Genomic DNA, 26,234 nt, shown 5'->3' on the forward strand with positions numbered 1-26,234 from the left:
ATCCGATTCAAACAAGACAGGACAAGGGGTGTCCATTATATCAAATGTACCTAGTGAGGGCATAGTTTCTAAATATCAAATGGAGCCGGTTGGAGCGTCAGGGACTGGTATTCCTAGAGAGGTGGATAGATCTGACATCGCACAGGTTTTTTCCAGACCCCCAAGAGGATTTGAAGGGGGGCGAGGAGAAAAAGGAGAGAAGGGAATCCTAAAAGAGACATCGCTCCCCCCACGGAGAGGGAGATCAAAGACCAAATACAGCTAAACACTGTGATTAATCTGTCTACACATCCATTAAAGGGACATGAAACCCAAAAATGTTCTTTCATGATTCAGATAGAGAATACAATTTCAAACAACTTTCCAATTTACTTCAATTATTTAATTTGCTTGTTTCTCTTGTTATCCTTTGCTGAAATGTTTATCTAGGCAAGTTCATGTGCAGCAGAGAACATAGGTCCTAGCTGTTGATTGGTGGCTGCATATATAAACTGATTCTCATTGGCTCACCCATGTGTTCAGTTAGAAACCAGTAGTGCATTGCTGCTCCTTCAACAAATGATACCAAGAGAATAAAACAGATTAGATAATAGAAGTAAATTAGAAAGTTGCTTAAAATTGTATTCTCTATCTGAATCATGAAAGATTTTTTTTTGGGTTTCATGTCCCTTTAGGTGATCTGGAAACTAAAGTACTAAGTTACGGGCTGAGCTTTGTGCCAGCAGAAAGTTTTAATCTTTTCCAGACACTTTTGGATGTAAATAAACGGATTAGGAATCTAATCCTGAAAAAGTTCTTTAACAAGGCTAATAAAGAGGAACAACAGGCCATAACACCAATTATGAGCATTCAGATGGGAACACTGCTTTGACATTTCAAGAGATCTGTGATTTGGAGACATTGGAGGCACTTTATATTGAAGGTACAGTACTAACGAGTCATAGAATTTTGATCTGAATAATAGGGACAACGGTCCTACCTTTCCAGTGCCTCCAAGTTCTATCCAATACAGGCCAGAGGAAATGTATTCCAAAAAAGAATCGAACACAATCTCACAAAACTTGAATACACTGAAAATAAAGGGAAGTATAATAATCTAAGTAAGGAGGAATTGAGTACCCTTAAACTTTTAGGGGAGAATAAGCTTTTGGTCATAAGGTCTGCTGACATCGGCGGGTCTGTTGTAGTTATGGACAGAAAATTTTTAGTCCAAGAAGCACTACGACAGTTAACAGACCCTGCCCAGTATCAGCTTTAATCCTTCCAAGAATTTTATATATGATTTAAGTCAGTTAATAGATGATGGCCGAGAGGAAGGATACAATGATGAAAAAACTAGTCAGTTCCTTATGGTTGAAAATCCAGTAACACCGATTTTCAATTTTTTACCTTAAGTCTATAAATTTCTCTCTGACGTCAAAGGTCGTCCTAATATCAGTGGAATTGTTTCTATTCTCGAACCCCTCTTGCAGTGAGTGGCTGGATGGCATCCTGCAGCCACTGGTGAAAGGGTTAGCCAGTTATTTGAGAGATATCAAACAGCTCCTAATGGAGCTGGAATCTCTCTCCTGGCAAGAAGATTATAACTGGCTTACTATAGATGTAACTTCTCTGTATTCCTCTATACCCCATGAAATGGGATTAGAGGCAATCAGCTTTTTCCTCGAGAGATCTACTAATTTTTAGCAGAATTTTCGAATTACTATCCTACGGGTTACAAAATTCTTATTAACCCATAATTTTTTTGCTTTTGAAGGGGTTCACTACCTCCAGAGATGTGGGACAGCAATGGGGGCAAAATTTGCCCCCTCGTACGCCAACCTGTTTATGGGTTGGTGCGAGCTGTCCCACATCTTTGGATGTGATGAATGCTGGAAGGGCAGGATTATTTACTATAGAAGGTATATAGATGACCTTCTGATCGTCTGGAGAGGTAATGAAGATGAAGCAGAGGGATCCATTTTACCCATAAATATGGGGGGAAAATAATAAACTTCTTAGATGTTACCTTGGCAAGAACTTTGGAGGGCAGAGTAGTTACCGAAGTTTACAGGAAGCCAATTTCAGGCAATACTCTCCTCCATGCCAGGAGCAGTCATCCTAAACGTGTGTTCAAATCAGTCCTTAAAGGACAATTTATCAGACTTAGAAGAAATTGTACAAGAGATGATGAGTTTGAAAGACATGCTCTGGACTTGGAGGGGAGGGTCTGTGAGAGGGGTTATAGAAGAGAAGTTGTGTCCTCAAGAAAAAGTGTAGCAGCAATAGACAGGAAGGAGTTCTTCAAACCCATAAGAGGAGATAAAGGCAATTTTTTAAAGGGATATCCTTCATAACCCAATATAGCAACCAGTTCCACCAGGTCTGCAATATAGTTCGAAAACATTTTCATATGCTCAAAGCAGATGATGGCCTGGTGGACGTGGTTGCTAAGGGCTGTAGATACGCTTTTAAGAGAGGGAAGAGCATTGGCAATATGTTAGCCCCTACACAATTGAGACCAGTATCATCAGACAGTTTATCATGGCTAAGGTTTAAGGGTACCTATAGGTATAGTTACTTGCAATGCACAGCATGTGAGTATTTGCAACCAGGAGAGGGGTTTGAAAGTATAGCCACTGGAGAAAAATGTAAACATTTTTCATGTTTGAACTGCAGAATGTCTTATGCTGTATATCTGCTCACGTGTGTGGACTGTGGTATCCAGTATACAGGTCTTACGACCAGGGAGACCAGACACAGGATACGTGAGCACCTATCCAGCATAAAAGCTGGATAATTGACCACCCCATTGGTGCAGCACTTTAAACAGGTACATAATAAAAGTGCTGACTCCCTTAGATGGACTATCATTGAGGTAGTGAAATGTAGGGAGATAGGAGGGGACAGAGACAGACTTCCGGCCAAAAGAGAGTTCTATTGGATCCACAGACTCAGGACCAGAGTACCGGAAGGGTTAAATTCAGACTATGATCTGATTAACTTCTGTGAATAAGAGCCCTGGATCTGTGTGTTCAATGGGAAAATGTTGAGCACAAGTAACTGGCCTCCAGAGCAACATGGATGGCTATTGTCTCTTGGACCCTTCCTCTACGGCCTTATTGTACCATTGCGGAGATACAATGTGTTTGTGTTCATAAGTAAAGAGTGTAGAAATGTAAAATTATATGTATGAGTAATTTGAAAACGGGAACACAAATGGGCATAGCTTAATGTTGGTTCCAATAGCTAATGCTGTTTCCAATAGTCAGTATACATTGTTGACTTTATCACATATATAATTTATTTTTGCTTTTTGTATACACATATGAATACACGTGTAGGTACATTAGTTTCCACATATATCTTTGGGTAGTCAGTTCAAAAAATATATATATATATATATATATATATATATATATATATATATATATAGATATATTATACAAAATAAATAAAGTTAAGAAAAAGTAAATGACTAGGGATTTCAGCACTCTAAACCTCTGCTCTTCTAGGCCCCAGAGGGAGGCGAGCACCAACCACACAATGATCAAGAGAAACCAGACAGGCTTATCATCAAATACAGAGACATTTATTCACATCAACATTTCAGTATGTCACTAAGTGATGCATCACTCTAATACACAATAGCATTATATTCCAAGTTTATATACAACTCGGGTATTCAACCCTTGCTTAAAGCAAAATAGAAACAGGAAATATTATGGATGATGATTAATTAGTGTCATGTTATTATGGCATTCTGCTATGCACATACATATATAGTCATAGCGGTTTCACAAGGTAAAAGCATCCTCTATAGATTAATGCCATAATAGGTGTGACTTCACACAGCATACAACAATTACAGTAGCAACTGCAAAAATAATATACAAAAACTTGCAACAATTTTCGAGGTAAAAGCGTCCTCTAACATCTTTGCTGCAATATTATGCCATTGCTTGCAGACTGTGCACAAACCGCAACCGTATTAACATTCATACTGTGGTAGATTTAAATCAACTGAGGTAAATGCGTCCTCCTTTAAAGTTCCCCACTTTTTGGTTTGATTAGGCTTGGTTTGTAAACTTAAATCACCATCTTTGACATGCTTTATCGTGAAAAGATTTTTGTAGCATCAAAACAAAGTGTCCTGATATTTGAGGCAAAGGCCTGTTCAGCACAGCAGGTTCCATCCTATTTTATGCACATAACCCCAGAAATGACATCAGCATTCAAATAACAGTACCTTGGTTGAGCCGTGTCTTCCAGCGTATTACCTGTACACTTAGGTGAACAACCGCTACGGCTTTAAGAATGCTTATCCAAACGAAATTGTTTCCCGGTCAACACCGGATCAGAGTGTCATCACTCCCTCTTGGTTTGTGCTTCGCTCAGGAAAGGAACCTCCATTCAGCTGCCACAGGTGTGCTCTGTTTCTTTGCACAGCCTTAGCATAGTCGACGTACGTTTCGCCCCACAATGCCTTGCGATTATCCGGGCCTCGTCAGGACTAATTTGCACAGGTATTCTCACCTCCCTTATCAAGGGTCAAATTTGCATAGAGGGTGTAACTTAATAGTAACAAGACGCTACTTCAAATTTAAATATCCATACCTGCATATATAGATTTTGAGTACAGAAAACATAGTTTCATGTATTCAAATTACAGCACTGATCTGCCTTCTCCCAATTGCAATTTTTCCCACCCACATCGAATGAACAATGGTAATTAAATATTTTATTATATGTCAAAGAAATCTTCTTATTATATATCTTTAAAAGCGATACAAATTAGCTTAAAACTACATTATATTTCCAGATTACTAAATTTAAACTTTTTAATTCAGAAAGGGGGCATACTCTATTACTTCATTTAACCCTTTTGGGGACAATGTTTGAAGAACATATATCCACCTCGATTCTTTTCTTAAAAGACAATTGTCTTCATCACCACCTCTACCACTTTGTATTCCCCTATCAATCCCAATAAATTTCAGGGAAGGTGGATTTTGTTGATGGTATTGGGCAAAGTGTCTCGCCACACTGGTATCCCTGCCATAAATTATATCATCTCTATGCTCCTGGACTCTTTCTTTGAAAAGTCTCTTAGTTTTTCCTATATAGAAATAAGGACAGGAACAGTGTAGCAAATATACCACACCTACAGAATTGCAATTTGCAAAAAATTTTATGTTATATGTTTTGCTATTATTGCTTGAAAAAGTTTTACTTTTCTGCATATAAGGGCAGTACACACAGTGTCCGCAAGGATAACTTCCCTTTACCTCTTGTCTTAACCCTAACCAATTCAAAGATGGTGATCTAACAAATTTGCTTTGTACCAGTTTATCTTTCAAACATGGTGCTCTTTTTGCAGTTAGTAATGGGTAATCACCCACTTTAGATTTAATTTTTTCATCTAAAGTAAGAATATGCCAATGTTTTGATAGTATTTCTCTTATCTTTGGCCATTGACAATTGTATGTAGTTATAAATCTGGTTAGGTTATTAGTTATTTGGGGTCTGGACTGGTAGAGCAAAGTGTCTCTATTATTTTTTCTAACTTTATTCAATGATGATTGGATGTTTCTCCTAGAGTACCCCCGATTCATAAATCTCTGTTGCACTAAGTCTGCAGGGTATTCAAATTTAGTATTTGAAGAACAATTTCTTTTTAGACGCAAGAATTGACTATATGGGACACTTCTTTTCAAATGATAAGGGTGACAATTAGATGCCTCTAAGATACTATTTGTGGCTGTACTTTTTCTATAGTTTTCAGTCACTATCGATGTACCTTCTTTCCTAATCATTATATCTAAAAAGGCTAATTCCTTTGAATCATATACTAATGTTAGCAAGATGTTGCGGTTGTTTATGTTTAAGTTATTTACAAACTCTTTCAGAATTTCAATGGGACTTTTCCATAAAATCAAAATATCGTCCACATATCTCAACCAAAGTGTGATATGCGATTCGAAAATGTGATTATATTTTTCATAGACATCAAAGAGTTCCCATGCCCCAAGATGAAGACATGCATAGGTAGGGGCACATACTGCCCCCATGGCTGTGCCCCTACATTGCCTATAATATATATATATATATATATATATATATATATATATATATATATATATATATATATATATATATATATATATATATACACACATGACAATACGAAAGGTTCCAACTTGGGTCATTTCATCCCTTGAGTACTAACTGTACAATTAATGTACATGTGATTATAAGGTATAGAAGGATGCAACTTTGTTTATTTATCTATTTATGTATTGTTTTTGCATTTATGCATTCTGCTGATTGCTTCAGGAAAAGTTTCATGAGTCTTTAAAAGACAGTAAATTGAGAATAATATCAAAATATGATTGCTGTAACGAGCATTTTGGGTGTGTTTAGGATCTCACTCCGGGTAATGATTTTACCAAATTACTATGCACTATTGTGTATATAAGGTCATTAGGGATCACAGACTGTAGCTACGATTATGGCCTTTCTGGCCGAAACGCGTCAGCAGACAGTCCTAGGAGTGAACTCCAAACCACCTGCATTACCGCTTGTAATCCAATCCTCATCCTGGATATGTGGATTTTTTAACGAACTCTAATAAAAAGTTTGTATTTCATCCGCCTGTTGCGAGTGCTCCTCATTGCTTGGATTTACATTATAAAGATATGAGGGAGACACAAATGAAAGGAAAAATTGGGATGGAAAAAAGGAGAGGATACAAGCCATGTCATAAAGGGAGAGGCAGAGTAGAATAGACGATAATGAGAACAATGTAATGGGGCATAATCTATTGGTGGAACAGAGTAGTGGAAAAGGCCATGTGGAGAGCTGAGGAGAGGGATATAGCCTATGAGGAGGGGTTAATAGGCCAAGAGTAGAGGAAGACACAAATTATATATGGGCACAATACATGGAAAATAGAATAAAAAAACATAATTTATGCTTACCTGATAAATTAATTTATTTTATTGTGGTGAGAATCCACGATCCATTACTCCTGGTAATTACTCTTCCCTAACACTAGGAGGAGGCAAAGATTCCCAAACCCCAAGAGCTCTATAAAACCCTTCCCACCTCATAAGTACCTCAGTATAACGTATAGCCAAGTAAAATGAGGTAGGAAAAGAAACAAGAGCAAAAATAAAGGGAGCAGGGGAAAAAAAATGTGCCAAAAAAATAACAATACCAGAAAAAAAGACAGAGTAGAGTCTTGTGGACTCTCACCACCATAAAAGAAATGAATTTATCAGGTAAGCATAAAACATAAAGGGTGGGATTAAAGAAACATCTTTTTTCACTGAGAAACTAAATCCACAACCCCCATAAAAACCCAAAAAGGGCATATATTTTACTTTTTTTTTTATTTTTTTAAAGGAAATAAAAATAACCAACATACAGAAATAAATCAAGCTAAAACAACTGCCTGAATGACATTCTTACCAAAGGCTACCTCAGAAGAATAAAAAACATTAAAATGGTAGAATTTAGTAAAAGTATGCAAAGAAACCAAGTATTTGCCTTGCAAATTTGGTCATTAGAAGCCTCATTCTTGAAAGCCCAAGAAGTGGCAACTGATCTTATAGAATGAGCAGTAATCTGTTTAGGTGGAGGCTGACATGCCTCCAAGTAAGCCTTATGAATCAGAAGTTTCAACCAAGAAGCCAAAGAAACAGCAGACTCTGTCCGTTCCTAGAACCAGAAAAATAAAAAACAAAGAAGTTTGTCTGAAATCTTTAGTAGCATCAATATAATACTACAATGCTCTAACAACATCCAAATTATGCAAATATCTCTCTGAAGCATTCTTTGGATTAGGACACAAGGAAAGGACAATGCAGCTGCAGCAAATCATGTCCGCCAGACATCGCTGAACGCGGACATGCTGCTTGTGCAATGTCGCCCCCTGCAGATTCGCGGCCAATCTAGCAGAAGGTGTCAATCAACTGGATCAAGTTGATTGCTGTACGCTGCTCAGAGGCGGTGGATCTAGTTAAAAATCAGCAGTCTTGAAAAACAGGTGAATATGGGGCCGTACAGGGCTTGTTAAATCGGTCCCATTTAGGACACACATTTAGGCAAGAAATCAAATTTAGTCCTAAAACCGCCTTTGCCTTTATCCTGATTAAAGTAGGATAAAGAGGATCACAAGAAAGAGCAGACAACTCAGAGACTCTTCTAGCAAAAAGAATCAAAACCTTCCAAGAAAGAAGCTTAATATCCAAAAGGAGAAGACCACAAAACCTTTAACACCAAGTTAAGATTTCAGAGAGGAGAAATCTGCTCTTTCAAAGATCTGGCAGGTAAGCCCTTATTAAACCATCCTGTAATAACTGCAAAATTCTAGGAATTCTAAAAGAATGCCAGGAAAAGCACTGATCTATATACCAAGAAATAAAAGTCTTACAGACTTTATGATAAATCTTCCTTGTCACAGGCTTACAAGCCTGGATCAAGGTCTCAATCACAGAATCTGAGAAACCTCTATGCTTAAGAACTAACCGTTCGATCTCCATGTCATCAAGCTTAGAGATTTGAGATCAAGATAGAAAAACGGACCTTGAGACAGAAGATATGGTTGTAGAGGAAGAGGCCAAGGAGGGCAACTGGACATCTAAACCAGATCTGCATACCAAATCCTGTGAGGCCAAGCTGGGCCTATCACGATTGTAAGTAGGGGTGTATTTTTTTGGCTTGTTTAGGTCTGTTCCAAATAGAACTAGGCCTCCAGACTGGGCAAGAGGAGCTGTGCTTCTGAGAGGAGGAATCAACTTTCTGTTCCTTGTTCTGACAAAAGAAACTGAATTTTAGGCTTTAGATTTGCCCTTGGACTTCTTGCCCTGAAGAAGAAAAGCCCCTTTACCTCCAGAAACAGTAGAAAAAATCCATTTCAGAATCAAAAAAAATCCTGCTCAGAAAAGAAAGAGCTAAAAGTCTGTATTTAAACACCAAATCGGCAAACCCGGACTTAAGCCATAAAGCTCTTCTAGAAAGGACTGCCAAGGACATGTTTTTAACATTAATCTTAATAAAGTCAAATACAGGATCAAAAATGAAAGAATTAGCACTTTTTAGTAATCCCAAAAGGTTAAATAAATCTTCACTGGCAGAATCATTAGTAAACTGTTCTGAACAACTAGTTAACCAGCAAGAAGTAGTAACAGCTACATCAGCAATAACAATAGCTGACCTAAACAAATAACCAACTTGCAGAATAGCCCTTCTATGAAAGGATTCTAGCTTCCTATTTAAAGGGTCCTTAAAAGAAGTACTATCTTCCAAAGGGATGGTAGTATGCTTAGCCAGAGGCCAATCTTCTTTAGGGACAGTCTCCCGCAGTTCAATATTAGAGGCAGGTAAGGAAAATAACTTCTTAAACCTTGCAGAAGGATTAAAAGAATTACCTGGCTTAGACCATTACCTAGAAATTATTTCAGAGACAGCATCTGGAATAGGAGAAACCTCAGGGGTTTTAGCAACATTTTTAACGACTGAATCTAAATAATCAAATGGCTTATCCTCAGAACCCTTAGAGTATTTAACCCCTAAAGTAAGCAAAACCCCAAAAAGCAAGCAAAACCTCTTTTAAAAAAAGAGAATGAATATGTTCATCTTTAAAAAACAAAACAGGATTATGAACAGGAATCCTAGCCTCAGGAGGCATAGCACTAGTAGAAGGTAAATTTGGAACTGATCTTTTACGCTTACTTGAAGACTGGAGAGCTGCCAACATTTCTGAAACAGTAGATTTGATGAGATCTTTTACACCATGATCAAAATCTGTAGAGTTCCCCTGTAAGGAACAAACAGAAGGAGCAGTAATACCAATAAAAGCAGCATTGGGTTGGTCTGAATGCATTAACATATTTAAACATGAGCCACATAAACAAGCTAGAGGAGATTCCTCATCTTTTTTTTTTTTTTCAATACACACACTAAACATTGGTAGGAAAGGTAGATTTATGGACAGAAGCAGATGGCTCCATTATAGCACTGGACTACAATAGCACAAACAATTATATCCCCATAAAAAAAGCTCTTGAGGAATGGAAAACGTACCCCCTCCTAAAAAAGCTTAAAGTGCTTGTAAACTTTAACTAATCAAATGCCATATATGTAATCTTTGCCATTAAAAAAGTATGTGTACCTTTTTTTTTTTTTTTGCTTCTATTGCAATGTTATGCTTGTCCACTTGGATAAACTTTTTTTTAATGACAATTTCAGTGAACATCAAATCAACATGTGTGTCATATGATAATCTTAAAGTCCAGCCCCTTTAAAACCCCTAGAAAGCGAGAGTTAGTGGGACTGCTCTATACATCACAGCCAAGCCAAAAGAGGAAATAAAGGGGAGCGGAGGAACAGACAATACCAATTAGGATTATAAACCTTTTATTATAAAATATATATATATACACAATTAAAAAAAATGTGGTTTGGGGGCGGAGCTAACACTGGAGCTGAGCGGTCGCATCTCAAGGTGGCTCCGGCTGCACTATATACAAAATACTAATTTAGCGACCGCTCTAGCTCCCTTATTCCAATAACAGCTGGAATTAGCAAAGACAGAGGCATCAGAGATTTAAAATCCAATGGTGATATATCTCTTGGATGTAACCCTATCCCACCCATGTTGGCTTTGCAGATCAGAGTGCTAAGCAGCGGCCATTTTCCTTTTACCTACGCAGCAAAAAATTAGCGGGGAAAAACTGACTTTTTGAACTACATTATTTCTATGGCGACAGCTGCAGTGAAAAGCAATATGGAACCAGCGGTATATATACTCAGAGAACTTGGTAATCTCCTGGCCGGTTATCAGGCTGTATTTTCACACACGCTCAAGATGGCAGTTCAAGCGGTCGCTACGGATTCTACCACCTTGCACCATGTCTCCACAGTAGTTTGTGAAATGGATGGCGCCTTGGGGCCCCGGCAGCCATCATCCACCCTGCACGATCCATGGAGAAACATGGTAGTGAGCCCCGTGAACGCTGCTTTTCCAGCTGATCAGCCGGCTGATGTGTGGACTCAGGATGAGGCGGTGAGCATGTCTCCCCCCTGTCATGTAAATAGAACCATTGAGGCAGCGGTCTGTACCGTTCCTGCAACTGTCCAGATACCTCCTGTGCTTAGGGCTGGGAAATACCTTTACTCACTAACATGGCTGTTTGTTAGGGAGATCCTGGAGGGAGATCACCTACCTGCTGTTGCGGTGGAAGAGAACAGAGCAGGTCCATTACTAGGTTCAGAGTTAACAACTCCTAGAGGCATCGGCTAGATGAACTATCCGACAGATCCTTAAGCCCATTATGCTCTTTGTGGATCTAATGGAGATATTGGTTATTAGAAAGACTTGTTTGAATGTTGGCAATACGCCTGGTCACACACACCGTTAGCCCTGTGTTTTAGGCAGGATACAATGCTAATCACCTTTTTTTTATTATTACTGTTCCCTGTATACCTTATCCTATCATACTTGTTTGTCTTAAAGTTTAAGAATGTTGCGTGGGGTGAAGTGAATGACTGCTATCGTATCTGCTACCTTTAATCACATACTTGTAGTGCTCATAACGATCCCTGCTTTGTTTGCTTAAGGAATGATTATTTATATGATGGGGCATCATTCATGGGAATACCTGCACTCAATGTGGACAATTTATCTATGTTGGTTATATCTCTTTACAATGGGCTGTTGCATAAATGTGCTCTATTTAACTTAACCATGTTCTGGCTTACAAAGGTAGTTTGCATCTGAGCTATGCTGTTACATCTGGCTTTGATGCTATATCATGTCATAGGAGTACCTGAAGGATGAATGTTTTAGAAGTTCATATGCTTGATATTTTACTAAGTGGCACGGTCCTATTTTACAGATCGTGGTTCTTGGTTTAGTGTTCAATTGTTGCTCACTGGTAGAGGATGTAATTGCTAACTCTCACCACTGGAGGGGAGTCTTAGCTTGCTTATGCAGTGTTTCAAACCTGTACATATTTACTTTGCAAAACATCTGATTGATACTTTCCTATGAAGATCCGTAGTTTTGAATCTCTGTAGCTATTAATGTAACAGCTGTGCTCCTTGCTATTCTTGTTTCCTGGGTCCCAATGATTGCAGTGGATTAAGGTATTTAATATATTTAGAACTAGGTTACAGTTTAATAAGGTTAATCCAGCTACATCGCCAATTGTTGTGAACATGTTTACTATTTGCCTCTCTATATTCTTAATATTGTTACCATATGTAAAGACATTATTTCTGTGCCCCAAGTATAACACATTGAGAGTAGCTCTAATTTAGCAGTTCTCTCTAGATATAAGTTTTAGTTACTGGGTGTCTTTAGTTCATAGTCTTTTTCTATATACTTTGGCCTGCAACATCTATATACCCAAGGCTTGTGTAATTAAAGTAGATAGATGAGCCACATTTTCCTCAGCTAAACTATACTCTCCATATAGGTTCTCTCTATACCTATACATACATACCTGTTATACCAAGTTTTCCTGTTTGAATTTTAACTGCTTATGGGGTACCTGACAAACCTTATCATTTTTGCTGTTAGCTTCTAATCTCTCATACCGCATATTGCTTGATACCGCTATAATGGAACTAACTATAGTCTATATAGTCTCATATATTTTGTTCTAAATTTTTTATACTCTGGATAAGGAATACCCATATAGTCAGCTAGTTCAAGGTTAATACTCTAGTTTAGAGTTAATTTCTCTCTACTTTCCCTATAGCTATTCATATGCTTATAAGGCCATACACAGAGACATAATGAGCCCTCACCTACCTCGTTCAAGCAATCAACTATAGTAGCCGACCCAACTGCAATCTCTTACAGATGCTAGTGATCGACATACATAGAAATTACTCAGATGTTTTACAGGCTTCTCATGTATATCCTACCACCTCCTACCCCCCACTACATATTATAAACCTCCTTTTATAGGAGGGTTAAATACGCGGTTCTCCTTGCAAATACCGCACCCCATTTCCCTTCTTCATTAGCAAAATCTTGCAGTTTGTCAAGATATTTAGAACGTTCCGAAACATAACAAAGTTTGAAGATGTAGCCTGAATATTCCTAAATGTTTCAGAAGCTTTTATCAGTTGAAAATTTTATTCTAATTTGCCATAGGTTCAAGAGAGACCATTTCTACCACTCTATTTCCTCTAGACATTATTCTAGATGACAGGAGTCCAAAAGTGGCTTATTTTATTAGGAGAGGAAAATAATATAAAGCAGAAAATGAGGTTTCAGTTTTGCCTGTTACATATAAATATGGTGATGTTACTTTGGGTTTTCTCATGACAAATCTTTACCTGCATGTGACTATAGCATAGTTTTGAACTCTTAAGTAATGTCATAGTTTAAAAGAATGATTTTGAATACCTATGTAACATGTGTATTTGATGTTTTTTTTTGTCAATAACCTCAATAAAAAACTTATTTAAAAAAAAAAAAAAAAAAAAAAAATGTGGTTTTACTTGCAAACTAATATATGTTTCATTGCAACATTCTTATTGTCTGAAATTTACCATCAGTTTAATAAAAGTTACAAGTTCAAGGCACGCTAAGCTAAAACAAAAATAAAGCAGGAGAAAAGTAGACTCCATAGCCGAAGCTAAAAGGGAGATTAGAGTGCCAAAACCTTAAGGGCATACGTACGCTAACCCAAAGCGCAAGAAGAATACAAACGCCCGAACCTGCCAACACCCCTAGGTGCACAATCCTGAGGGCTTATGTGTGCTATCCCGATATGAGCAGACCAGAAGGCAAAAGTAAGGTAAAAAATTCAAACTAAACACTGAGTGCCAAAGATCTGATGCGCACAAAAAATTTAAACTGGAAAAATAATAAATATAAACATTCTGTCCCAAGGCTATATATATTAATAAATATATAATATTAATTGCCCAAACTAGGCTACAGAGAGTCATATAAATAAAAATATGATACTTACCAACAGACACTCATCTACTAGTAAAGTAGAAAGCCAAACCAGTACTGAAACATATCAACAGAGGTTATGGAATAGGAGTATATTGTAGATCCATAAGAGAAGGCAAAAGACAAGTCCCTGCGACCACTATGGAAGGTCTGTGACAACATTTTACAAGCAGTGAAAAGAGATTCACTAACCATACCCAATATGCATCCCTCTGACAAATACTGTACTCTGAGGGAGAAACAAGCCTCAACATAAAATGAAAGCCCCTTTTACCAAAGAATCATATGGGGATTGGGAATCTTTGCCTCCTTCTAGTGGTAGGGAAGAGTAATTCCCAGGAGTAATAGATTGTGGACTCTCACCACCTGTATGAAAGAAAGAGGCCACACCAAGCACAATGACATAGAAGAAGGGCACTTGTCCACTAGAGTCCAGTGTGAGAGAAAATGACTAGAACACAATTCATAACGCAATAAAGTGTAGGGTATGAAGATGGAAATACAGATAATATAGAATATGAAAAGAAGAAAAAAGGGACACATATCATGTGGGGAGCAAAGAAAAGGTGGGAGGCACCGGCTATGAGAAGACAGAGAAGGATCCAGACCTTAAGCACAGTGAAGGTAGAGGTAGACATAGGTCAAAGAACAGAAACTTAGGGATGAAATCACTGTTCATTTGATAAGTAAGAGAGAGACCACAAATAAGGCAGATACAAACATAGATGAAGGGCATAGACCATAATGAAACAGATACAAAGGAGGATACTGGCCATGAGTTAGTTAGGCACAGGAAAATTGGACATATAAGCAATTGGGAGCTCAAAGATAAAGAAAGATAAGCACTGTTGACTGAATATATAGACCATAGGTGACTTGGAGAATGCAGCTGTGAATATAGGTGGTAAAGAGTTGTGTAAATATTAACCAATGAGTCTGGGGGAGATTCAAAGCTTGGAAAGGTGAGACAAAGAGGAACATATGTTCTTTTTTACTCACTGTTGTAGTTTGCCATATTCCCGTTCAAAGTCTCTCTCCACCTGCAAGTAAGAAAAGTAGATTATGTTCTCTGGTACCAACCCACTACTTACTTGGCTAAAGTCTGCAAATTAGTACTATAAAAATATGGCAGATTAACCTCCAAAGACAGAAGCAAGAATAACCACAAATAAAACGAGAACTAGCTGGGTAAACTATTAAAAAGAAAATTTATGCTTACCTGATAAATTTGTTTCTTTTTAGACACGATGAGTCCACGGATCATCATCGTTACCTGTGGGATTACACCTCCTGGTCAGCAGGAGGAGGCAAAGAGCACCACAGCAGAGCTGCTATATATGGCTCCTCCCTTCCCTCCCACTCCAGTCATTCGACCGAAGTTAGGAAGAGAAAGGAAATGTCAAGGTGCAGAGGTGTCTGAAGTTTACAAAAATTAACAACCTGTCTCAAGAGAACAGGGCGGGCCGTGGACTCATCGTGTCTAAAAAGAAACAAATTTATCAGGTAAGCATAGTTTTTCTTTTCTTTTTAAAGACACGATGAGTCCACGGATCATCATCCTTACTTGTGAGATACAATACCAAAGCTAGAGTACACGGATGATAAGGGAGGGACAAGACAGGGAACCTAAACGGAAGGCACCACTGCTTGAAGAACCTTTCTCCCAAAAACAGCCTCAGCTGAGGCAAAGGTATCAAATTTGTAAAATTTAGAAAAAGTGTGAAGAGAAGACCAAGTTGCAGCCTTGCAAATCTGTTCCATAGAAGCTTCATTTTTGAATGCCCATGAGGAAGCAACCGCCCTAGTGGAATGAGCCGTAATTCTTTCAGGAGGCTGCTGTCCAGCAGTCTCATATGCAAAGCGGATGATACTCCTCAACCAGAAAGAAAGAGAGGTAGCCGTAGCTTTCTGACCCTTACGTCTTCCAGAAAAGATTACAAACAATGAAGAAGACTGACAAAAATCCTTAGTTGCTTGTAAGTAAAACTTCAAAGCACGGACTACATCCAAATTATGCAGAAGCCTTTCCTTCTGAGAAGGAGGATTTGGACACAAGGAAGGAACAACAATCTCCTGATTAATGTTCCTGTCTGAAACAACCTTAGGAAGGAACCCTAGTTTAGTACGTAAGACTACCTTATCCGCATGGAAAATAAGGTAAGGTGAACTGTATTGCAACGCCGAAAGCTCAGATACTCTTCGAGCTGAAGAAATAGCAACAAGAAATAAAACTTTCCAAGACAACAACTTAATATCTAAGGAATGCATAGGCTCAAACGGAGCCCCTTGAAGAACCTTAAGAACTAAATTCAGACTCCATGGAGGAGTAACTGGTTTGAACACAGGCCTGATCCTAACCAAGGCCTGACAAAAGGATTGAACATCTGGGACATCAGCCAGACGGTTGTGTAACAAAATAGATAAGGCAGAGATCGGACCCTTTAGGGAACTTGCCGATAAACCCTTCTCCAATCCTTCTTGGAGAAAAGGCAAAATTCTGGGAATTCTAACCCTACTCCATGAGTAACCCTTGGATTCACACCAATAACATAATTTATGTAAGAACTTACCTGATAAATTCATTTCTTTCATATTAGCAAGAGTCCATGAGCTAGTGACGTATGGGATATACATTCCTACCAGGAGGGGCAAAGTTTCCCAAACCTCAAAATGCCTATAAATACACCCCTCACCACACCCACAATTCAGTTTAACGAATAGCCAAGAAGTGGGGTGATAAGAAAGGAGCGAAAGCATCAAAAATAAGGAATTGGAATAATTGTGCTTTATACAAAAAAATCATAACCACCACAAAAAGGGTGGGCCTCATGGACTCTTGCTAATATGAAAGAAATGAATTTATCAGGAAAGTTCTTACATAAATTATGTTTTCTTTCATGTAATTAGCAAGAGTCCATGAGCTAGTGACGTATGGGATAGCAGATACCCAAGATGTGGAACTTCCACACAAGAGTCACTAGAGAGGGAGGGATAAAATAAAGACAGCCAATTCCGCTGAGAAGATAATCCACAACCCAAATCAAAAAGTTTTAATCACAAAATGGAAAAAAACTGAAATTATAAGCAGAAGAATCAAACTGAAACAGCTGCCTGAAGTACTTTTCTACCAAAACCTGCTTCAGAAGAAGAAAAAAACATCAAAATGGTAGAATTTAGTAAAAGTATGCAAAGAAGACCAAGTTGCTGCTTTGCAAATTTGATCAACAGAAGCTTCATTCCTAAAAGCCCAGGAAGTAGAAACTGACCTAGTAGAATGAGCCGTAATCCTTTGAGGCGGGGACTTAAACGACTCTACATAAGCATGATGAATCAAGGACTTTAACCAAGATGCCAAGGAAATAGCAGAAGCCTTCTGACCTTTCCTGGAACCAGAAAAGATAACAAATAGACTAGAAGTCTTTCTAAAACCTTTAGTAGCTTCAAGATAATATTTTAACGCTCTTACTACATCCAAAGAATGTAAAGATTTCTCCATAGAATTCTTAGGATTAGGACACAATGAAGGGACAACAATCTCTCTACTGATGTTGTTAGAATTCACAACCTTAGGTAAAAATTTAAATGAAGTCCGTAATACCGCCTTATCCTGATGAGAAATCAGAAAAGGAGATTCACAAGAAAGAGCAGATAACTCAGAAACTCTTCTAGCAGAAGAGATGGCCAAAAGGAACAAAACGTTCCAAGAAAGTAACTTAATATCCAGAGAATGCATAGGCTCAAACGGAGGAGCCTGTAAAACCCTCAAAACCAAATTAAGACTCCAGGGAGGAGAGATTGACTTAATGACAGGATTGATGCGTACCAAAGCCTGAACAAAACAACGAATATCAGGATGATTAGCAATCTTTCTGTGAAAAAGAACAGAAAGAGCAGAGATTTGACCTTTCAAAGAGCTTGCAGACAAACCCTTATCCAAACCATCCTGAAGAAACTGCAAAATTCTAGGAATTCTAAAAGAATGCCAAGAGAATTTATGAGAAGAACACCAAGAAATGAAAGTCTTCCAGACTCGGTAATAAATCTTTCTAGATACAGATTTACGAGCCTGCAACATAGTATTAATCACTGAATCAGAGAAACCTCTATGACTAAGAATCAGCCGTTCAATCTCCATACCTTCAAGTTTAATGATTTGAGATCCTGATGGAAAAATGGGCCTTGAGATAGAAGGTCTGGCCTTAACGGAAGTGTCCAAGGTTGGCAACTTGCCATCCGAATGAGATCCGCATACCAAAACCTGTGAGGCCATGCTGGAGCCACCAGCAGAACAAATGAACGCTCCATTAGGATTTTGGAAATCACTTTTGGAAGAAGAACTAGAGGCGGAAAGATATAAGCAGGTTGATACTTCCAAGGAAGCGACAACGCGTCCACTGCTTCCGCCTGAGGATCCCTGGATCTGGACAGATACCTGGGAAGTTTCTTGCTTAGATGAGAGGCCATCAGATCTATTTCTGGAAGTCCCCAGATATGAACAATCTGAAGAAAAACCTCTGGGTGAAGAGACCATTCGCCCGGATGTAACATCCGCTTCCCAATTGTCTACACCTGGGATGTGAACCGCAGAAATTAGACAGGAGCTGGATTCCGCCCATACAAGTATCCGAGATACTTCTTTCATAGCCTGAGGACTGTGAGTCCCACCCTGATGATTGACATACGCCACGGTTGTGACATTGTCTGTCTGAAAACAAATAAACGATTCTCTCTTCAGAAGAGGCCAGAACTGAAGAGCTCTGAAAATCGCACGGAGTTCCAAAATGTTGATCGGTAATTTCGCATCCTGAAATTCCCAAACCCCCTGCGCTGTCAGAGATCCCCATACAGCTCCCCAACCTGAAAGACTCGCATCTGTTGAGATCACAGTCCAGGTTGGACGAACAAAAGAAGCCCCTTGAATTAGACGATGGTGATTCAACCAAGTCAGAGAAGATCGAACATTGGGATTTAAGGATATTAATTGTGATATCTTTGTATAATCCCTGCACCATTGGTTCAGCATACAAAGCTGGAGTGGTCTCGTGTGAAAGCGAGCAAAGGGGATCGTGTCCGATGCAGCAGTCATGAGACCTAGAATTTCCATGCACAAAGCTACCGAAGGGAATGACTGAGACTGAAGGTTTCGACAAGCTGAAAACAACTTCAGACGTCTCTTTTCTGTTAGAGATAAAGTCATGGACACTGAATCTATTTGAAAACCCAAAAAGGTTACCTTTGTCTGAGGAATCAATGAACTCTTTGGTAAATTGATCCTTGAACCATGTCTTTGAAGAAACAACACAAGTTGATTCGTATGAGATTCTGCAGAATGTAAAGACTGAGCAAGTACCAAGATATCGTCCAAATAAGGAAAAATACCCTGTTCTCTGATGACAGAGAGAAGGGCACCGAGAACCTTTGAAAAGATCCTTGGAGCTGTTGCTAGGCCAAACGGAAGGGCAACAAACTGGTAATGCTTGTCTAGAAAAGTGAATCTCAGGAACTGATAGTGATCTGGATGAATTGGAATATGAAGATATGCATCCTGTAAGTCTATTGTAGACATATAATGCCCTTGCTGAACAAAAGGCAGAATAGTCCTTATAGTCACCATTTTGAATGTTGGTATCCTTACATAATGATTCAATATTTTTAGATCCAGAACTGGTCTGAAGGAATTCTCCTTCTTTGGTACAATGAATAGATTTGAGTAAAACCCCAGACCCTGTTCCAGAACTGGAACTGGCACAATTACCCCAACCAACTCTAGGTCTGAAACACATTTCAGAAATGCCTGAGCCTTCACTGGAATGCGAGAGAGAAAAAATCTTCTCACAGGCGGCCTTACCTTGAAACCTATTCTGTACCCTTGTGAAACAATGTTCTGAATCCAAAGACTGTGAATCGAATTGATCCAAATATCTTTGAAAAATCGTAACTTGCCCCCTACCAGCTGTGCTGGAATGAGGGCCGCACCTTCATGCGGATTTGGGAGCTGGTTTTGACTTTCTAAAAGGCTTGGATTTATTCCAGACTGGAGAAGGCTTCCAAACGGAAACCGTTCCTTTAGGGGAAGGGTCAGGCTTCTGTTCCTTATTCTGACGAAAGGAACGAAAACGATTAGCAGCCCTGTATTTACCTTTAGATTTTTTGTCCTGAGGCAAAAAAGTTCCTTTCCCCCCAGTAACAGTTGAAATAATAGAATCCAACTGTGAACCAAATAATTTATTACCTTGGAAAGAAAGAGAAAGCAAAGTTGACTTAGAAGTCATATCTGCATTCCAAGATTTAAGCCATAAAGCTCTTCTAGCTAAAATAGCTAGAATGGTCTGATACTTGTTGCGCCAAAGCCTCCAACCAGAAAGTGGAAGCTGCAGCAACATCAGCCAAAGAAATAGCAGGTCTAAGAAGATTACCTGAACATAAATAAGCTCTCCTTAGAAAGGATTCAAGCTTCCTATCTAAAGGATCCTTAAAGGAAGTACTATCCGCTGTAGGAATAGTAGTACATTTAGCAAGAGTAGAAATAGCCGCATCAACTTTAGGGATCTTGTCCCAAAATTCTAATCTATCAGATGGCACAGGGTACAATTTCTTAAACCTTGGAGAAGGAGTAAATGAAGTACCCAGACTATTCCATTCCCTAGAAATTACTTCTGAAATAGCATCAGGAACTGGAAAAACTTCTGGAATAACTACATGAGGTTTAAAAACTGAATTTAAACGCTTAGTAGATTTAGTATCAAGAGGATTAGACTCCTCCATATCTAATGCAATCAATACTTCTTTAAGTAAAGAACGAATAAACTCCATCTTAAATAAATATGAAGATTTGTCAGTGTCAATATCTGAGGCAGAATCTTCTGAACCAGAAAGATCCTCATCAGAAACAGATAAGTCAGAATGATGGCAGTCACTTAAAAATTCATCTGAAATATGAGAAGTTTTAAAAGACCTTTTACGTTTACTGGAAGGAGGAATAACAGACAGAGCCTTCCTAATAGAATTAGAAACAAATTCTTTTACATTAACAGGGACATCCTGAACATTAGATGTTGAAGGAACAGCAACAGGTAAAGGATTATTACTAATGGATACACTATCTGCATTAGAAAGTTTATCATGACAACTAACACAAACTACAGCCGGAGGAATAGATACCAAAAGTTTACAACAAATGCACTTAACTTTGGTAGAACCAGCATCAGGCAGCGTCTTTCCAGAAGTAGATTCTGATCCAGGGTCAGGTTGAGACATCTTGCAATATGTAATAGAAAAAACAACATATAAAGCAAAATTATCAAATTCCTTAAATGACAGTTTCAGGAATGGGAAAAAATGCCAAATAAACAAGCTTCTAGCAACCAGAAGCAATGAAAAAGTAAGATTTAAATAATGTGGAAAGAGGTGGAGACAAAAATGACGCCCACATTTTTGGCGCCAAGTATGACGCCCACATTATTGGCGCCAAGTACAACGCCCATATTTTTGGCGCCAAGAATGACGCCACATCCTGTGACGGCGAAAAAACGACGCCCACATTTTTTGGCGCAAAAAAACGTCTAACATGTATACGTGAAAAATGACGCAACTACGAATAAACTTCCGGCGTCAATTAGGGCGCCGGAAATGACAAAATTTTGCACCAAAAAAGTTTGCGCCAAGAATGACGCAATAAATTGAAGCATTTTCAGCCCCTGCGAGCCTAACAGCCCGCAGGGAAAAAAGTCTAATGAAAATTTTAAGGTAAGAAAAAAATATTTATTCATATGCATTATCCCAAATAATGAAACTGACAGTCTGAATAAAGGAATACTGATTATCCTGAATCATGGCAAAGATAAGTTTTAAGACATATATTTAGAACTTTACATATAAAGTGCCCAACCATAGCTTAGAGTGTCATAAATAAAATAAGACTTACTTACCCTAAGACACTCATCTACATATAGTAGATAGCCAAACCAGTACTGAAACGAGAATCAGTAGAGGTAATGGTATATAAGAGTATATTGTCGATCTGAAAAGGGAGGTAGAAGAAATCTCTACGACCGATAACAGAGAACCTATGAAATAGATCCCCTAGAGGAAGACCATTGTATTCAAATAGGCAATACTCTCTTCACATCCCTCTGACATTCACTGCACTCTGAGAGGAAAACCGGGCTCCAGCCTGCTGCGAAGCGCATATCAACGAAGAATCTAGCACAAACTTACTTCACCACCTCCATGGGAGGCAAAGTTTGTAAAACTGAATTGTGGGTGTGGTGAGGGGTGTATTTATAGGCATTTTGAGGTTTGGGAAACTTTGCCCCTCCTGGTAGGAATGTATATCCCATACGTCACTAGCTCATGGACTCTTGCTAATTACATGAAAGAAAAAGATATTTACGCCAAATCTTATGGTAAATCTTTCTAGTTACAGGTTTACGTGCCTGAATTAAGGTCTCTATGATCGAATCAGAAAAACTCCGCTTGGATAGGATTAAGCGTTCAATCTCCAAGCAGTCAGCTTCAGAGAAGCTAGATTTGGGTGAAGGAAGGGTCCTTGAATGAGAAGGTCCTTCCTCAATGGAAGTTTCCAAGGTGGCAGGGATGACATGTCCACCAGATCGGCATACCAAATCCTGTGAGGCCACACAGGAGCAATGAGGATCACTGATGCCTTCTCTTGTTTGATTCAAGCAATTACCAGAGGAAGAAGAGCAAACGGGGGAAATAGATATGCTAGGCTGAAGGACCAAGGAACTGCAAAGCATCTATCAGTTCCGCCTGGGGATCCCTGGACCCGTATCTCGGGAGCTTGGCATTCTGACGAGATGCCATGAGATCTAACTCCGGCCGACCCCATTTGAGAATCAGGCTGGAGAATATTTCCGGATGAAGATCCCACTCTCCCGGATGAAAAGTCTGCCTGCTCAGAAAGTCCGCCTCCCAGTTGTCCACCCCTGGGATGTGGATCGCTGACAGATGACAAAAATGGGCCTCCGCCCACCGGATTATCTTGGCTACCTCGGTCATCGCTAAGGAACTCCTCATTCCTCCCTGATGATTGATGTAAGCCACTGTCGTTACGTTGTCCATCTGGAATCTGATGAACTAGGCCGAAGCCAACTGAGGCCAGGCCAGAAGAGCATTGAAAATCGCTCTCAGTTCCAGGATGTTTTTAGGAAGAACAGACTCCGCCTGAGTCCACACTCCCTGAGCCTTTAGAGGACCCCAGACAGCTCCCCATCTGTTGTCACAATCACCCATGATGATCTGCAAAAGCATGTTTCCTGGGATAGATGATCCAGAGACAACCACCATTGAAGTGAATCCCTTGTCTCCTGCTTTAGGGTTATTCGAGGAAACAAGTCTGTATAATCTCCATTCCAGAGCCTGAGCATGTTCAACTGCAGAGGTCTGAGGTGAAACTGAGCAAATGGAATGATGTCCATTGCCGCCACCATCAGTACGATTACTTCCATGCACTGGGCCACTGATTGGACTGAAGAGTTCGACAGGCATCTAGAAAATTTGATTTCCTGACCTCTGTCAGAAAAATTCCCATAGATATAGAATCGATTACAGTTCCCAAAAAAGTCACCTTTGATTTCGGGATTAAGGAATTTTTTTCCCGATTTACCTTCCACCCGTGAGTTCTCAGGAAGGATAGTACAATGTCGGTATGGGACTTTTCTTGCTGACAAGATGGCGCCTGGATTAGAATATCGTCCAGATAAGGCGCCACCGCAATGCCCCGCAGTCTTAAAACCGCCAGCAGAGACCCCAGAACCTTTGTGAAAATTCTGGGTGCCGTGGCCAGCCCGAAAGGAAGAGCCACAAACTGAAAGTGTCTGTCCAGAAAGGCAAACCTTAGGAACTTGTGATGATCTCTGTGGATAGGAACATGCAGATATGCATCCTTTAAGTCCACTGTCGTCATAAATTGACCCTCCTGGATCAATCGAAGAATTGTACGAAAAGTTTCCATCTTGAAAGATGGAACTCTGAGAAACTTGTTCAGACTCTTGAGGTCTAAAATAGGTCTGAAAGTTCCCTCCTTCTTGGGAACTTCAAACAGATTTGAATAAAAAACCCTGCCCGTGTTCCTGTACAGGAACGGGAATAATCACTCCCAGGGAGGAGAGGTCTCTTACACAAAGTAAGAACGCCTCTCTTTTTATCTGGTTTGCAGATTATCTTGAAAGAAGAAATCTTCCTCGAGGAGGAAAATTCTTAAACTCCAGTTTGTATCCCTGGGACACTATTTCTATAGCCCAGGGATCCTGAACGTCTCGCACCCAAGCTTGAACAAAGAAAGAAAGTCTGCCCCCCACCAGATCCGGTCCCGGATCGGGGGCATGCCCTTCCATCCATGCTGTTTTGGAGTCAGCAGCAGGCTTCTTGGACTGTTTACCTTTGTTCCAAGGCTGGTTGGGTCTCCAAGAGGGTTTGGATTGCGAATAGTTTCCTTCCTGTATAGAGGAGGAAGAGAAAAAATTTCCCTTGAAATTGCAAAAGGAACGAAAATTATTTTGTCGTCCTTTTAGTTATTTCTCATATCTTCAGGAAGGAGATGACCCTTACCTCCAGTGATATCAGAGACAATTTCCTTCAAGCCAAGTCCAAACAAGGTCTTTCCCTTGTAAGGAATAGCTAGAAGTTTAGACTTAGATGAAACATCCGCAGACCAACGTTTTAACCATAAAGCTCTGCGGGCTAGGATAGAGAACCCCAAACTCTTAGCTGCTAATTTAGTAATTTGCAGAGAAGCATCCGTAAGAAAAGCATTGGCTAACTTCAGTGCTTTAATCCTGTCTTGGATCTCCTCCAAATAAGTCTCCGACTTAAGAGACTCAGAAAGAGCATCAAACCAATAAGCTGCCGCACTAGTGACAGTAGCAATGCACGCAGCCGGCTGCAACAGCAGACCCTGGTGAACATAAATCTTTTTAAGTAGACCCTCCAACTTCTTGTCCATGGGGTCTTTAAAAGCACAACTATCCTCAATAGGAATAGTAGTTTGCTTAGCTAAGGTGGAGATAGCCCCTTCTACCTTAGGAACCGTTTGCCAAGTTTCCTTGATAGTGTCAGCTATAGGAAACATCTTTCTGAAAATAGGAGACGGAGAGAAGGGAATACCTGGTCTCTCCCATTTCTTAGAAACAATCTCCGAAGCTCGCTTAGGAACTGGAAAAACATCTGAGAAAGTTTGAACTTTGAAATATTTGTCCAATTTACTCGCCTTCGCAGGAGCGACAACTACTGTGGAATCACAGTCGTCTAAGGTAACCAACACTTCCCTGAGTAACAGACGGAGGTGTTCTAGTTTAAATCGGAAAGAGACAACCTCTGAATCAGTCAAAGGCTCTGAATCTGAAATCTCACCATCTGATAAAGCATCTATACCCTCCATCTCAGTTCCCTTAGAGGGTACCTCTGAGACAGCCACCATGGCATCAGAAACCTCACTGATAACATGCTTGTCTTTCCTCTTGCGCTTGCCTTGAAGCATAGGAAAAGCAGACAACGCATCAGAAATTGTGGAAGACATAACCTCCGCTATGTCTTTTAAAGTAACTGCAGCAAGTACTAGCGCAGAAGTGCAGGGCACTGCTGGTGGGAGCGTTAATTTTTGGGACGCTTGGGGAGAAAGTTGCGGCATAAATTGACCCTCATCAGAAGACTCTTGGACAACATCTGCCTGAGAGGAGATTGGCTCAGAATTTTTTTTATCCCTAAAACTTACAGTCCTTTCTTTTTTTTTTTTTTTTTTAATTGTTTTTTATTGAGGGGTAGTCAAAAGGAAAAGAAAAAAAAAATTGACAATCTGTTACAATTTGATACAGAGTGTTCTTTGACAACAACAGAAAATTGATTGATTGTTACATCAGAAATTGCAGAACACGACAGTGAACAAAGTTCCTAGCAACTATTCTATATGTCATCATTACAGAATCCAGTGTTATACGTATATGAAATGGTCCTGCTCATATACAGCATCTTTTACACCATCAATAATGTTGCTAGGGCGTCTCCTAATGAACTCACATATTTTTCAAGTTTTAACTAAAATTTCATGTAATTATTTGCCCTCCAATTATCAGTAAACACATAACCTGACATTGTGTCAGAAGAGCTTGAAGAAAAAAAGAAAAAAGAAACAAAAGAAGAAGAATTAAATGAATTGATTGGTAGGATGAGGGCGGGGAGAGAGAGGAAAGAAAAAACATTTTTTTATATAGTGTGCCTATAGTTTTGAATAAAATCTAACCATTTTTTTGCA

General features: G+C 39.3%; 1 protein-coding gene across 1 annotated transcript in view; it reads right to left on the bottom strand.

The window, feature by feature from the left end:
- Positions 1 to 26,234, bottom strand: part of BIN3 (bridging integrator 3) — a 291,723-nt gene that overhangs the window by 71,025 nt on the left and 194,464 nt on the right. The window contains exon 3 of the mRNA XM_053717975.1: positions 14,963 to 15,003. Coding sequence (XP_053573950.1) covers positions 14,963 to 15,003 — 41 coding nt within the window. The remainder of the gene's footprint in view (positions 1 to 14,962; positions 15,004 to 26,234) is intronic.

The sequence above is a fragment of the Bombina bombina genome, chromosome 6 (assembly GCF_027579735.1).
Source record: "Bombina bombina isolate aBomBom1 chromosome 6, aBomBom1.pri, whole genome shotgun sequence".
Lineage (NCBI taxonomy): Eukaryota > Metazoa > Chordata > Amphibia > Anura > Bombinatoridae > Bombina > Bombina bombina.